The 16,382-nt window shown below is 41.0% G+C and overlaps 1 protein-coding gene across 1 annotated transcript; it reads left to right on the forward strand.

Moving 5' to 3' along the window:
- Positions 1-249: 249 nt before the first annotated feature.
- On the forward strand, positions 250-16,325 carry psmd2 (proteasome 26S subunit ubiquitin receptor, non-ATPase 2). Its single transcript, XM_005938288.3, has 21 exons — positions 250-513; positions 1,718-1,774; positions 1,881-2,045; positions 3,633-3,754; positions 4,494-4,718; positions 4,840-4,998; positions 5,201-5,345; positions 7,346-7,406; positions 9,200-9,346; positions 9,490-9,596; positions 9,873-10,000; positions 10,107-10,194; positions 10,278-10,440; positions 10,603-10,704; positions 10,797-10,948; positions 11,061-11,144; positions 12,701-12,869; positions 14,649-14,743; positions 14,892-15,018; positions 15,138-15,256; positions 15,603-16,325. Exons 1-21 carry the CDS (start codon positions 391-393, stop codon positions 15,783-15,785), a joined length of 2,721 nt encoding a protein of 906 aa, XP_005938350.1. The 5' UTR covers positions 250-390; the 3' UTR covers positions 15,786-16,325.
- The last annotated feature ends 57 nt before the right edge of the window (positions 16,326-16,382 follow it).

Here is a 16,382-nt window from a genome sequence, read left to right on the forward strand (position 1 = left end):
ATATATTTTTTAATTGTTTGGGTTTTGTTTTCATACGTTTTGCCACCTATAATGCACAGAACGGTGTGTAAAGGACACAAACTCTGTCAAATTTTTGGTCACTGTAACACTGTGAAATTGACGTCAATAATTATGCGTCTACTGTGTGGCGCATGCTTATAGCTATCAATAAATAGTGAAATAGCGCAGTTTCTCGTGTCTTTGACCATGAAATTTCGCGTATCTGTTTCCTGTTTTACGGGACCTGAAGTACTCACAAACGACCACGACAGCCCGCCGCCAGTAGAGGCGGTAACGAGAAACCAGGACAGATTTTCTGTAGCGAAGAAGGTGCTCTCCTGCTTTCTGAACATTTCCGTTTACTAACCAACAGTTCACAGAGCCACCACCATGGAGGAGGCAAAAAACAAAGAGAATAAGCAGCTCGAAAAGACTGATGAGAAGGACAAGGACAAGGAGAAGGCCCAGCAACCCTCGGGGAAGGATAAAGAGAAGAAAGAGGAGCAAGAATTGGTACATTTTCGCCTTTTGCTCATTCATTGAAATGTAATCGAGCCAGACGTGTTAATTTGCCTTAGTCACTGTCGCTTTGACAACATGGTCGAGCAGGCCAAAAGTTAGTGGGATTTAAGATAGACGTCTACCGAGCTTCAATTTACTGGACTGCAATTAATAAGCATATGAAATGTCACCAGTCTGACTTATTAGTACGTTGTGGGCCTTTAAAATGCTGCTAATAACCTCCGTTAGGTAATTTTAGCCTAGCCTACATCAGCCGGTATGCTAGCGTTAGCTTGCTAGTTGTTATGTCCGCTGTCTTTGCTGGCATTAATGTAGCTCTGCTAGCATGTTCGGCTAGTACTGGAAGACGTACTGTATGACACAGCAGCTAACGTGAAGTCACAGAAACTCACGCAGCAAAATCCCATCTATTCTGCAATATCATATCTGAGAACTAATTAGATTGACTTTACATTTTACAGTTAGTGGAAAGCTAAGTGAAATCCAGTGCAAACATGGACAGGCGAATTCTTATTCCGAATATTCAGCATCTTTATTTAGAGAAGTTTGTGCAAACAAACAGAATTTGACTCTACTTAAATTTGCTTTCTTCATAGTTATAATGTACATACTACATGCTATTGGGTTTAACAAAAGTGTACAAATTAAAAATGCTGAAAAAATATATATAACTCGCAATTAAAGTATAGTATTATTAGTAAACCATATGTTACAGTAGCTTTAAAAGGCATACATTCATTGTTAGACAAATTCAGTAGACACATAATCATTATTATAAAGTAGAAAACCCACATTCCTGTTCATATTTAAGCAATGCCTGGTGGTATGTAAATAGTAATACATACCTGCGCCACTGATGGGCTTGAATATTTATAAGATTTTATTAAGATTTAACAGAAAGAAATGTCATCTTGAGTTCTGCTTGGAAATCTGAATACAGGACTTTGAATTCAAGATACTTGAATTCAGTGGGAGAAATCCCAACATTTTGGGATTTCCGAACTGAATGATTGAGCTTGCACCAAAACAAGCGGTTTATATAATACTCACTGACTGGCAACAGTTGACACTTATTAAGCAAATGTATTGTGTTGATATGCAACATCGGCAGTATTGAGAGGTCTTAAGGAGTCATGTTTGTTATTTTTATGGATTTGATTTATGACATTCTTATGTTGTCCTCATATTATTTCAGTCAGAAGAAGACAAGCAATTACAAGAGGATTTGGAGATGATGGTGGAGAGACTGAGTGTGAGTATTCACATTTCTCCAACAACTTCTTTGTGTGTTGAGGTATGAAACAAATTCCTACAAAGTAAAAATGTTTTTGGGTTGTTGTTTTTTTTCACATTTGCAGGAGAAAAACACAGCACTGTATCGTCCTGCATTAGAAGAACTGCGCAGACAGATTCGTTCCTCAACCACCTCCATGACCTCAGTACCTAAGCCCCTGAAATTCCTGCGCCCACACTATGGCAAGCTCAAAGAAATCTATGAGGGCATGGCCCCTGGAGAGAACAAGGTGAGACTCTTGGCCAGAAAATGGACTGAATTTAGTATGAATAGATTCCTAAGAGTGTGTGTGTGTGTGTGTGTGTGTGTGTGTGTGTGTGTGTGTGTGTGTGTGTGTGTATATATATATATATACACACACACACACACACACACACACACACACACACGTGATGTGAGAGGAAGAAGCTTGACGCATTAAGAATTTTTAATGATATGTATGACAGTCCCCAAGGGGCAATTAAGATAGATACCTTGCTGACCGTACATACAATACACAAACATCACATTGGGGAGGCAGGTCAGGCTAGGTAGCACTGGCCGGTCGACCGCACGAGCAGCGACCCGGAACTGAACAATGGAAAATGCACAACATCAGGAAAGACGAGGAGAAAAAAGAACTCCCCCAGACTGAGCTCCAACAGGGAGATCAGTTTGAGAACAGGGGGGAAAAAAACACCTCAGCACAAAGCACATAAATCATCACATCTCACAAGATAGAAAACGTAAGCTTCAAAGGCGTTTGGACGGGGTGGGGGGTGAGTGTAGGGGTGTGTCAGTGTACGCACGTGTGTGTGTGTGTGTTCCGTGTTCAGCCGAAAGAAAGTGTCGCTTCACTCAATTAGGCAAAAGTCAACAATCTTCAGTCAACGCGGATGGTCGTGAAGGAGGGGGGAGAGAGTCACAACAACAGTCTTGTTATGTAAGGGAGAATTTTGTTATTCCTGTCAGCTTTTGCCTTGAGCATCCAGCTGGCGCCAGGGCGGCCGCATGAGATGAAGATGGTAGTTGTTTTGGTTAGTGCAAACAAACTGCCTCCAATTTTGCAGTTGGTCTAATGTCCGTCACTAGTCACCAGGTCTCTCAATTCCCGTTGCAGTGCCACCTCCAAGATCTTATCCATATTGCATTCAGTAAACGCAGTCTGAGTACTCACAGCCCTGCCGATCATGTCCGCCAGCCTTATGGGATTTTGAACAGCTGTAGCCGGTTCTTGTTCTTCGATAAGCCAGGTCCGAGCCAGCTCCAATCAGCCAGAACTTCCGAATTGGTAGATGTCGTTCAGTGTCCTCCATCGAGAGTGTCACCAGACACACGACGCAACGTCCATCGAGTATCCGGCAGTAAACGTCTCCGCAGGACAATCGGGCTCTCCCAAGCCCCGGCTTCTCGGCAAGACTATACAAAAGACATGAGAAGCCAAGCAGGAAAGACAAGAGAGAGAGTGAGAAGGAGAAAAAGCAACGGCCTCCGTCAAGAGCCAAGAAAGAAAGGTGGTGGAGTGGTTAGCATGAGGGTTACAAGTTCAGCCTCCGCTGGGGCTTTTTGGATGACCTTTACTTGTTCTCACTGTACCTGTGTGGGTTTCCTCCGTGTTGTCCAGCTTCCTTCCACAGTTCAAAGACATGCATGACGGGTTATTTGGCCATGAATGTGAGGTAGACAAAGTACTTGGAAGTGTATAGAAATGCTGTATGAATGTGTGATTAAAATGGAACTGTTAGTTAAAAGTGCTCAATTACATTGTGGGTCATTTGAAAAATATCCAACATTAGTATTGGGTTTAAACAGTGTGTGTTCATGTTTGTTGTTGCAGCGCTTCTGTGCTGATGTTGTATCAGTGCTCGCTATGACCATGAGCGGTGAGAGGGAGTGTTTGAAGTACCGCCTAGTGGGCTCCCAGGAAGAGCTGGCTTCCTGGGGACATGAATACGTCAGGTAAGACATGTTACAGTGGAGTGCTGCGAATGCCACAAGTTTTCTGCTGAGTAAAGGGCCCCGCTTTGGAATGATCTAACTGAGGAGTTCAGGTTTACATGTTTAGACATGTTGAAGTTTTCATAAAGGACTCTTAATTGGCTCTCTGTTCACTAAGGTTTTTTGGTTTGCTTACAGTGAGAGGAACAGCTGCTGTCAGCTCTAGAAATATACTTTCAGTTCACCCTGGTGTTCTTCAGCATAGTACTGCCTCTTTGCTGTCCACTATGTGTCAGTCAGAGATGAGCAGCCACAGCTCCACATATCTTTCACAATAATGTGCTTTTACTGTTCAACATTGACATTTTTTAACAGTAGAATTTGCAGCAGCTCTGTAGCTCCACTTTTTCACTGTCTCACTTTCTAGTAATTGAGAATGTTCCATGTAACCATCTGATTGCTAATGAAACTGAAACTTGTCACTTATTTGGAACTTTTTGAAAAGTGCAAAAGTCAGTACTAACCACTTCCCAAATTATTAGTTACTGATTTCTTTGGATTAGTGATTGAGGTCTAATTAGTTGCATTTTAAGTTTGGTGTCTGCACCAAAAGTCTGATTTGATACTGAAAGGAATTCATACAAAAGCTTGACAGATATTGTGTTTTTCCTTCTGATGAATAAGTGGAAAACATTTTTATTTTCCTTTGCCTCATTTTTTGGTGAGTCTGTTTGGAGTCACTATTCTGTCTGTCTTTCAGACACCTTGCGGGTGAGGTGGCTAAAGAGTGGCAGGAGGTAGAGGAGAATGATAAGACCCAGCAGGAAATGCTTTTGAAACTAGTGAAGGAGATTGTGCCCTACAACATGGCCCACAATGCTGAGCACGAGGCATGTGACCTGCTGATGGAGATTGAGAGGCTGGACATGCTGGAGGACTATATTGATGAAAACGCATACGGCAAAGTCTGCCTCTACCTCACCAGGTGTGTTTGAGCTATTCTACACAAACCTTGTATAGTTTAGCATGTTGTATAGTATAAATATGAATTAGTGATTTTTCACTGGAATATGAGCATCTCTTAACTTTGTGCTTCACTTCTTCAGCTGTGTGAGTTACGTTCCTGAGCCAGAGAACTCGGCACTGCTGAGATGTGCCTTGAACATCTTCAGGAAGTTCAACTGTTATCCAGAAGCCCTGCGCCTGGCCCTGATGCTCAATGATGTGGAGCTTGTCGAAAACATCTTCACATCCTGCAAAGACATGTAAGAACTTTAAAGTTCTGCCTTTAACTTTAAAGACCCAACATGATCATGTTGGTTCTCACAGGTGCAAAACTTACTGACACAATTTCTGAGTGTGCATATATATTTAACTCTATTAAGGTATATCAAAGTAATTTAGTCAGATATTAGTGGATAACGTGCATTAAACACAAACTCCTTGTAATTTTATTGTTTTATCCAGAGTCATCCAGAAACAGATGGCATTCATGTTGGGTCGTCATGGCATGTTCCTGGAGCTTAATGAGGATGTAGAGGACTATGAAGACCTGACTGAGATCATGTCAAATGTGCAGCTCAACAGCAACTTCTTGGCCCTGGCTAGAGAGGTAGGACAGGAGGTTATAAAGAAATGTATTTTAAGGCTTAAGAAATATATTGAGAATTGTTCAATAAGGGGTGGCATGGTGGTTAGCACTGTTGCCTCACATGAAGAAGAGCCTGAGTTCAATTCCACCATCAGGCCAGGGTCTTTCTGTGTGGAGTTTGAATGCTCTCCCCGTGTTTGCGTACTCTCTGGGTACTCCAGCTTTATTTATAGTGGGGTTAACTCTGAATTGCCCTAGGTGTGAATGTGAGTGCGAATGGTTGTCTGTCTTTATGTGTTAGTCCTAAAACAGCTGGGATACACTCTGGCTCATAAGGTTGCATATACAGCTGTGGTCAGATGTTTGGAAACTGTGGGGAAAATAATTTTTTGATCACCTGGTGAATTTGTAAGCTTGCTCAGGTAGAAAGAAATGAACAATCTAGTATAGTTATGGTACTTTCATTTTAAAGGAGAGCGACAGCAAAAATGCCATTAAGTGAAATAAGTATTTGATCCCCAAGCAAGACATGACCTGTTGGCATTTACAGTGGCAATTTCTTGTAGTTGGTCTCCAGGTTTGCACATATCTCAGGAGGGAATTTGGCCCACTCCTCTTCAAGTTTCTTGTTTTCTTGACGAGCTTGTTAGTGAGCTTGTGTAGTTTTGGGCTGATCCACCACCTTTCTTCTGGTAAAACTCACCCATGAGGCAAGATCTTACGTGGAGCTCCAGACTGATGGTGATTGATAGTCTTTTTTTTTCCATATCTGAATAATCGCTCAAACACCTTCTTACCAAACTTGTTGCTGATGGTCTAGTAGTCCATTCCAGCCTGTTGCATGTCTACAATCTTGTTCCTGACATCCTTTGACAGCTTTTTGTTCTTGCCAATGGTGGTGGAGAGGCTGGAATGAAAGAAATAGATTCTGTGCTCAAGTGTGCTTTGTAGCAATAAAAGATTGACTGTAATCTGTGTACCACATAGAAACACAGCCGATCTGTGAGACCCAGAATTCTGGTTGGATGGAGAGGATGAAATGCCTATATCACTCAGACATGCAGATCAATTTATAACTTCAATGTAATGTGGTTTTGCTGGATTTTTTTTTTGTTCATATTCAGTCTCTCTCCATTAGAATGAAACTGTCATAAAAATTCGATGAATGAATGAATTAAAAAAAAATCACCCCAAAAAATAAATTCACCTTGTGAAGCCAATATTTTTTCTTTAAATCAATAAACATGCATGCTGTCATTCCACCCTGGAGAAACAGTTTGACGCAAAGTTCAAAATTATGAGTGACGTTCATCCTTATTATGAGTGACTGTAACTTCTGATCAAACTGTACAAATAAAACTTAAATGGCAACAAAAAGCTGCAATTTACAAGTCAAACATTGAGTGTTTTGATTGCCCAGTTTTCACATCATGACAGCTTATTTAGATCCATCCTATCATGTAACAACTTGTCGTCTGCGTTGCACAACACTTCAGTTATTAATAACAACTTTGAGGAAATGTTTTTCAAAGGTTTAGAAACAATGGTATGTAATGTGATGATATGGTCAGCAACATCTAAACTTCCAGTATCCAAACCTTTTTGTGCCCAGTTTTTGATATCAAAATTCAGGTACCCAGAAAGGCCCCAATGTACCTCCCTCCACATTAAAACTGTTTGTCTGTACTATGTGGAATCAGTTATACAAACAGGAAACACAAGGTTTTTTGTAGAAAGGTTGTTGCTGAAGATTTAATTGAGATGAACTGTAGATAAATGTAATGCCAAAATTGTAAAAAGAGGATAAGAGGCAGAATAAATTTCCTCTGGAGTAGGTGACAAATAGATGGTGAAAGCACTGAATGAAAAGCCTAAAATGACTCTCATCACTGGCACTTTAAGAATAATGGTCTATGATTCATAAAGGGAGATGGAGGATTATACCCTAAGCACAGCTTCACTCTCTAATGACTCAGTCCTTTTTACTTTTATTAATAACAAACTTGTCTTGTCTTCCCCAGTTGGATATCATGGAGCCCAAAGTACCAGATGACATCTACAAAACACACCTGGAAAACAACAGTGAGTACATGTGAAAAGGTTTACTGTTTCTATTCTGTTAGGTGGCATATCAATTTGAAGACTGATATACTCATTTTCATTCTTTAAAAAGAATGAAAAATAAGAAGGTAACAAATAGGGCTGGGCCATATCATACCGTTCACGGTAATACCAGTATAATGTTGGGCAACAATAAGAAAATGAAATATTGCGATAGGATATGGGTAAAACGCACATGCGCAGTGCCTTTGTTTTCATACGCACATGGCGGAAAAAGCATGGCGGCGACGGAGAATGAGAAGGACGAAAGCGGATTGTTGAATGAAACGGATGAACCAGAATTAGTTTGTAAAAATGCTGCAACTTCAGTGATGTGGAACTGGTTTAGCTTTCGTCTGTCAGATACACATCAAAGCACCATTTTTGGTAGAGCATGCTAGCGGGCCGTCGTTATTACCGTGTTTTTTGGAAAATACGGCACACTTAAAATCAATCCTTTGATTTTTCTGAAAGCCGACAGTGCCCCTTATAATCCCGTGTGCCTTATGTATGAATTCTGGTTGTGTTTACTGACCTCGAAACGATTTTATGTGGTACACGGCGCTCGAAAATCGGTCAAATGTTTTAGTACGACTTTGCTAAGCTACGAAGCCGCACCGCTTGATGGATTGTCGGAGCATTACGGCTACCGTAGTCAGGAGCCTCGCGGAGTGATACGTACTGTGGTTCAACATAATATTACCGTATTGTGTGTGTATAACCTCTTTTTAAGTTTTGTGGATATTATACTTGGTTATGCTGAGGCTATGTCGGCCAATTTCCACTGGAAATGCCTTTTGGTTAAAATGTCAGCGAGGAATTTGCATTTGCACTCTTGAATTTTTATATAACTTTATTGTACATAAAAAACAGCTGCTTGTTTAAGTGAAAATACATAGATGTTTGTTTGTTTTTTTGCACTTATTAGTGCAAAAATTAGTGCAAAAAAACAAACAAACATCTATGTATTTTCACAAAATACTTTACAACTCCACAACTTTAAGTTGTGGAGTTGTAAAGTATTTTGTCTAGTGTCAATTATATCGTCAGTTATATCGTTATCGCAAATTTTCAAATGTATATCGTGATAAATATTTTTGGTCATATCGCCCTGCTCTAGTAACAAATCTTCTGACATAAAAACTATATGACCCTTCAGTGATGAACTTCAGAATTTAAGTGGAAGGATCTATACTTGCAGAGTGATGACAGTACAGTAACAGGACCAGCCCTTGGCCTTTTGGTGTGCAAGACGAGATTAAATTTTAAACCCCTTTTCCCCTAATACTGAGTTGGCAACTCAACTCAGCTTGACTTGACTTAATTCGACTCAGTTTTTAGGGTTTTCCACTGGGTGGTGGTGGTATCTAGTACCAGGTACCTTTTTTTTTTTTTTTTTTTTAAGTAGCTCTTCACCTTGGGTTCCAAGCTGAGTTGAGCCGAAAAAACTCCAATCATGGCAGTGACGTCACTGGATGACTCACAAGAGTGACTACTTCACAAAAATCTCCATCAGAGCTGAAGTGGACCAGACAGAAAGCTGGATCCTCTTCTTTTTGAATGCAAAAGTGCTTCTCTCTCTCTCTTTGTATCTCTATATCTCTCTCTATCTGTCACTCTTGGCTCACTTTAAGAGGCCGGTGTTTGGTTCTTTAAATCCATTCACATTATTAAAGACAAAATGAGGTAGTTTGATACGATCTGTGTTTTGTGATTTACTGTTAAGTTGAGCTAAATGTACCCACGCTCCATCACCTTTGTGCTGTATGTGGCAGGGTTTGGAGGCAGTGGCTCCCAAGTGGACTCGGCCCGGATGAACTTGGCTTCTTCTTTTGTGAACGGCTTTGTGAATGCAGCCTTTGGACAAGATAAACTCCTCACAGATGATGGCAACAAGTGGCTGTACAAGAACAAGGACCACGGTATGAGAAAACACACGTAGCACACACAGCATATAAAGGTGGAGGGCTTCTGTGGCTATACTGGGTACTTTTCAATCTCACAACCATATATCTGTGAGCATTTCTGGCAGTCTTCAGCACATTTTATTTGCCGCTGTCTTCAGGCATGTTGAGCGCTGCAGCTTCCTTGGGTATGATCCTGCTGTGGGATGTAGATGGTGGTCTGACACAGATTGACAAATACCTCTACTCTTCTGAAGACTACATCAAGGTATAGTTTGGATATATTTGAGAGGACGCGTCAAACTTTTCCTTATATACAGATCAGTGTCCTGTTTTGACATTTGTAATGCATCTGTAGCACTGTTTTTATAGCAAGGCAGTTATATAAAGAACTCACTCTTCACTGACTTGGTTTTAACAATTAACTCTGTGAACAACATAAGTGATCCTCAGGCTTATTGTGAATTGGGAGAGGTATAAAGTGAACCTTTTTGGGTTTTTTTTGTTTGTTTTTTTTCCTCATGCATCATCCTTGTCTGTGCAGTCTGGTGCCCTTCTGGCCTGTGGCATTGTAAACTCAGGTGTAAGGAATGAGTGTGATCCAGCTCTTGCCCTGCTGTCTGACTACGTCCTCCACAATAGTAACATCATGAGGATAGGAGCCATCTTTGGGTGAGGAGAATGCTTGTAGAAACCATCCATAGAGATATCTTGTCTTATATTCTTTGAATGTTAAGTAATCACATTATGTCCTGCTCCTTTTCTTCTTTTTTTTCAGACTGGGTCTTGCTTATGCTGGCTCCAACAGAGAAGATGTCCTGTCTCTCCTTCTCCCCGTCATGGGAGACTCTAAATCCAGCATGGAGGTATGTCTTCACATTTTCTATATAGCTCCCTATTCTTAAGGAGGATCAGATTAGTATCATTTCTGTGTGTCTTAAATCCTCAGGTGGTTGGTGTGACGGCGCTGGCATGTGGTATGATCGCAGTAGGAACTTGTAATGGTGATGTGACCTCCACCATTGTCCAGACCATCATGGAGAAGAACGAACAGGAGTTGAAGGACACATATGCTCGCTGGCTGCCTTTGGGCTTGGGACTCAACCACCTGGGTATGCATTTGCGGAGAACACAGGAAAATAAAATGCACAATTTCTCAAAGTTTGACAACTTTTTCTGAATCATTTTGTGCTGAATAAAATCTTCTTATTGTAGTGCATAATTTCTTTCCTCCTGGTCAGCTGCTCTAATTGCTGTCATTTCATTGGCTTTAGGGAAAGGAGAGGCAATTGAGACGACTCTGGCAGCTCTGCAGGTTGTCCCTGAACCTTTCCGCAGTTTTGCCAATACGCTAGTGGATATTTGTGCATATGCAGGTTAGTCTTTTAGGCTTACCACACACCTACTGCAGACCTATGTACTGTGTTAGTTATATTTCACTGCTATAATTTCCTCCTCTTATGTCCAGGATCTGGTAATGTGCTAAAGGTGCAACAGCTTCTCCACATCTGCAGTGAGCATTATGAAGCCAAGGAGAAGGAAAAAGAGGAGGACAAAGATAAGAAGGACAAGAAGGACAAAGACAAGAAGGAGACTGCTGCTGACATGGGCTCCCACCAAGTAAGGACAGACTTGTAGTCCTTATAATCATACATCAGTTCTTTTTATTTATCTGTTTTCCTAGATGGGTGGAAGGGGAATAAAACCTTGAATACTTTGTTTACTCCGTCAGGGTGTGGCTGTTCTTGGTATTGCCCTTATTGCCATGGGAGAGGAGATTGGCTCAGAGATGGCACTACGAACATTTGGACACCTGGTCAGTTACACTACTTTACTGGCAGTGAATCTTTTCAGTTTTATTGCTGAATGCTTTGTTACCTTATCTCACCATCTCTGTGAGAAAAATTCATGTTTTCTAAAAAATGAAGTCAGCACTGACTTCTGTTCTGCATTTGATTCTTCTCACTCACATCACTCCTCCTTTTATCCTGATTCTTGTTCTTATTCTTAAAGGGTTCCTATGGGCTCAAAATGTGGTCATAAATATTTTGTACTTGTAAAAAAGATTTGTGTGTGCGTAAAAAAGATTTGTGTGCGTAAAAAAGATTTGTGTGCGTAAAAAAGATTTGTGTGTGTAAAAAAGATTTGTGTGTGGACTTAGAAAAAAAACCCCCTGCAGGTTACAAGTACGGATTTGACCCTATTTTTCTTCCTTTCATCTGATTGGTCAATGTCATGTCAATCACAAATGTAACAATCCAATCAGAGAACAGATGGGTTTGGCTGTCGGAGGGGCACTTTTTTGAACTGCAGGTCTTTGAAGGGAATAAATGCCCTTTTACATGCCAACCCAGCGTTTTCCTTCATCATCACGAAGGAAAACAGTCTGTGGTCGTCCGAGTTTGGTGATTTTTGTGTCACAGGTCTACGTGTTTAATACAGGGACTCCCACAGCCTTTTCAACAGCGCTGCAGACCGCGGGGTGGGGGCGGGCAGTGTTTTGGAAATGACAGTCTTCATTACAAAGCTTTCTTCGTTATGAATTAGCATACATGTTTTTATTGAACATTTGAAGAACCAGCAAAAAAAAACCTCTTGTAGAGGACATAAAGTCAGAGATAGAAAAGACAAGGAGCAGGTGCATCTAGTACAGGTAGAGCTGCTGCAAAAACCCACAGAGCCCAGCAGCCAGCAACAAATTCTGGATCCTTGGCTTTTAGTTAGCAATTAGCATTAGCAGCACATCCTGCGTCCGATGTGAAAGGACTTTTATGCTGCGCACTGGGACTCACAGCAATGGTCCTGGGTCAGCCCTGACTTTGTGTTAAACTAATCCTAAAGTAATAATGTATTTCTAACCACTGATATACCACAACTTTTTCCTTTCAACAGCTGCTGAAAGTAAGGGGACCTAACTGCTATCAGATATTTATATAGAGATCCTCCAGCTTCAAACTGTATCACCCTTCAAAGACCTGCAGTTCAAAAAAGTGCCCCTCCGACAGCCAAACCCATCTGTTCTCTGATTGGATTGTTACATTTGTGATTGACATGACATTGACCAATCAGATGAAAGGAAGAAAAATAGGGTCAAAATCCGTACTTGTAACCTGCAGGGTTTTTTTTTCTAAGTCCACACACAAATCTGTTTTACGCACACACAAATCTTTTTTAGGCACACACAAATCTTTTTTACAAGTACAAAATATTTATGACCACATTTTGAGCCCATAAGTTCCTTTCTGTCATTTGTATACAAGGGTGCAACAGCCTAAGTAGGCAATTCATATATTTAGAAACACATTTTTGTTCCTGTATATTCCTGATTTATGCTGTCATGAACTTTCATTTTCTTTCTTTGCATTTTATCAGCTGCGTTACGGTGAGCCCACCTTGAGGCGAGCGGTGCCCCTGGCCCTTGCGCTCATTTCTGTGTCTAACCCGCGTCTGAACATCTTGGACACCCTCAGCAAGTTTTCCCATGATGCTGACCCCGAGGTCTCCCACAACTCCATCTTTGCCATGGGCATGGTGGGCAGTGGTAAGTTTAGGAACAATATGAAATCATGAAAACTAACAATGGTTGCCATTATACAGTACTGTGCTAAAATATTGAGCCGCCCCTCATTTCTTGATATTTCACTTCCAAAGAAACTTGTAATATTTTTAAATGATCTTGAGCAATAGTTCTCCAGCTTTCTGAAGAGTTTTCTTTGGCGATTGGCTGCTTTTTCACTCATTTTCTGTTCAGGCCTTGTACCTGACCATTTTCAGAGGAATATTATTTTAATAACACCAATCCTAAATCTGATCCTAAATATTATCATCCTTAAATAATTTCTGGAAACTGGACAAGTGAAAGATAGTTTAAAAGCCTGCTATTTTTTGTTCTATCTACGGCAAATGAATAGTATCTGAAAATCATGTCCTTAACAAATAAGGGGAAAAAATGAGCAAAGAATTGATAGAGGAGCTGAGAGATACATCTGGCACCTCCACTTACTATGTCATCTGTGTCATTAGAAATGATCTCAGTGGAAGAGTAGCTATCAAAAAGCCTTTCTCAAGGGAAGAGAACAAGGAGAAAAGGCTGAGATATGCCAAATAACACAAGACCTGGACTTAAAAGTGGCAACAGGTCTGATCGAGGGATGAATCTCAATTTGAAGGTTTTGGTTCAAATTGTTAATGTGTACAAAAGAGGGCAGGAGAGAGGTACAGCTGTGAATATCCACAACCACCTATGAAACACAGTGGAGGCTCTGTCATGGTTGCCTCATTTCAGCCAGTGCTGATGGAGATATTGTCAAAATTGATGTAATTATGAACACTGAAAAGTACTGTCAGGTTTTTATCCACCATGCAATACCGACTACAAAGCATTTGATTGGAAACAGCATACATTTTCAGCATGACAATGATGCAAATCACACTGCTGATGCAGTAGTGGCATATCTGGATAGAAAAACACACTGTTAGTCATGGACTGGCCTCCCCAGAGCCTTAAAGAAGCCTGGAGAAGCCTGGAGAACATTTCCTGAGGACTACTTAAAGAAATTACAGAAAACTTCCTTGCCCTCAGCCTGCTTTGTTGTGCATTTTATTTTCATTTTACAATGAGACTCCTTTTACAAAATAAGCATCTTTTTGCATTAAGTAAGACTTGAAATTACTGACTGTCAAATTAGTCACCAAAAACCCAGTTTTGAAACGTTTACTGAGATCATAGATCAATTTAGAACTAGGATCTCTTCCTGTGCTGGCTATTTGTAAACAATGCTGCTGTGTCCAAGGGATTTTCCTAGTAGCTAATTTCCTAGTCAATTCAGTTATAAGTAGAATAATAAACTGGTCCAAAATGAACAAAAATACAGAAAGCAGTTAAAATTGAGTGCAGTTGAATTCATGCATTCAATTCATGGGATATCAAATATTTTCTTTTCAAGCCTTTCACCATATTATTCATAACAAACTTGTGTTGTAAATCCAGCTAAAACGTGTGGCTCAATCTTTAACTACATCTTTAACTACACTGCTACATCGTCATGTAGCAGTTAAAGATGTCCCAGCTTGCATAGACTGGTTCATTATCTTGCTCAGTACTGCAGAACCATGCTAATTGGTTAAGATGCTAATGTGCCAGCTATCCGAAAAACTAACTGGACTAAAGTTTCTCACTAAAATTTTCACAGAATGCTTGAAGGTATATGTTACTTAGTTGGCATTTTCAATGGAGCACAATGCCTCCTCGACTGAGAGTGCCACTGGTGTCAATGCCCTTTACAAGTTTAACAGCTCTTAATTTTTTCCATTTCCTCAGGCACAAATAATGCCCGACTGGCAGCCATGCTGCGGCAGCTGGCACAATATCACGCCAAAGATCCCAATAATCTCTTCATGGTCCGACTGGCTCAGGTGGGTGGCAAAACAAAAGGAACCCTGTACAAGACTCAAATTAACTTTTGGAAAAGTGTGTGAGTGCGTGTGTGTTTGTGTGTACGTGTACGCCTTGCGTGTGTGTGTTAGAGTAATTATTGACTTTTTGTCGTGTTTGCCTCTGCAGGGTCTGACTCACCTGGGCAAAGGCACACTCACACTCTGTCCCTACCATAGCGACAGGCAGCTGATGAGTCAGGTTGCCGTGGCGGGACTGCTCACTGTGCTCGTCTCCTTCCTCGACGTCAAGAACAGTGAGTTAATTTTCTCCCACTCAGCTGCACACATCCATTATTAGTCAGTAATTTGAAAGTTTTTTTTGAAACGAGAGTCTCCTGTGCTAACATCCCCTCGTGTCTTGTGTGCATTACAGTAATCCTGGGAAAATCTCACTACATTCTCTATGGCCTGGTAGCAGCCATGCAGCCACGTATGTTGGTCACATTCGATGAGGAACTCCGACCGCTGCCTGTGTCTGTTAGAGTTGGACAGGTAAAGCCTGGGATAACTTATTTGAGACAATTAAAGTCTGCAGAGCTTATTGACTCTGTCTTTTCTCCCTAACACAAAGCACCACAGATAAAGTTTCAAACTGTGTTCAGAGAAAGATGAGATTACCTATCCTACTAACCCATGTAATTAATTCCCTCCTGAACAGGTTCTGCTGTCTTTTTTTTTCTCTGAGAGTTGCTGAAAGCAAGAAGAACTTTAACAACTCTTTTCTTCAGAGAAAAAAAAACAATTTTAAGAATAGAAGCGTGGTGGAGAATGGTATGTAATTTAATAGCCAAAAAATGGACATGGTTGTTTAACACAATTTTCTCTGACCTGTCTACAGGCTGTGGATGTTGTGGGCCAGGCAGGTAAGCCTAAGGCCATCACAGGTTTCCAGACTCACACCACGCCAGTGTTGCTGGCTCATGGAGAAAGGGCAGAGCTGGCCACAGAGGAGTACCTGCCCGTCACGCCCATACTGGAGGGCTTTGTCATCCTCCGCAAGAACCCTAACTATGAAACCTAGGCTGCACCCGTCCTCACTGGCCTTTTCTCGTGTTTCTAAGGGTAGCCCTCCATGGCTCTTGGCAGTTGTTATAATTAGTTGTTCATTGCATGGCTGGAAAAGGGCTAGACAGGCCTGGCTTTCTTCATCTGTCGTCTGCAGCCCAGTTCTAGCAATCATTAAAAATGGATGGATAGGGTCTGGTTAATTGGACTGGTATGACACAGGGAGGGCATACTGGGACCTCATCCTCTCTACATAAAGATGGTTTCCTCATTGCTCCAATTTTGATCCATCTCTCCCACATGTACTGAACCAGCTGTTTGACTGACCTGAGGCCAGTTTATAAAGTGGGACCTGTTCAACATCAGCAAATGAATGACTAAAATCCTGCAAAATCCTCATCAGTACTTCACATGTGTTTCCCCTGCCAACTGTTAAATTCATTTTAATAAAAGCATTTAAAAGTGTGTATTCAGCATCACGATTTTCTTTTTGGTTTTTGTTACAGTACTGTACAAGGTTGAATCAGTAATAAAAACGTCGACCAGTTTGTGGAAATGCTGTGACTGTGGTTTTTTCATTAAGAAGCAAACTGTTTTATTTCTCTTGCTAAAC

Source organism: Haplochromis burtoni, unplaced genomic scaffold, assembly GCF_018398535.1.
Source record: "Haplochromis burtoni strain Fernald_Lab_line unplaced genomic scaffold, NCSU_Asbu1 Contig_255, whole genome shotgun sequence".
Lineage (NCBI taxonomy): Eukaryota > Metazoa > Chordata > Actinopteri > Cichliformes > Cichlidae > Haplochromis > Haplochromis burtoni.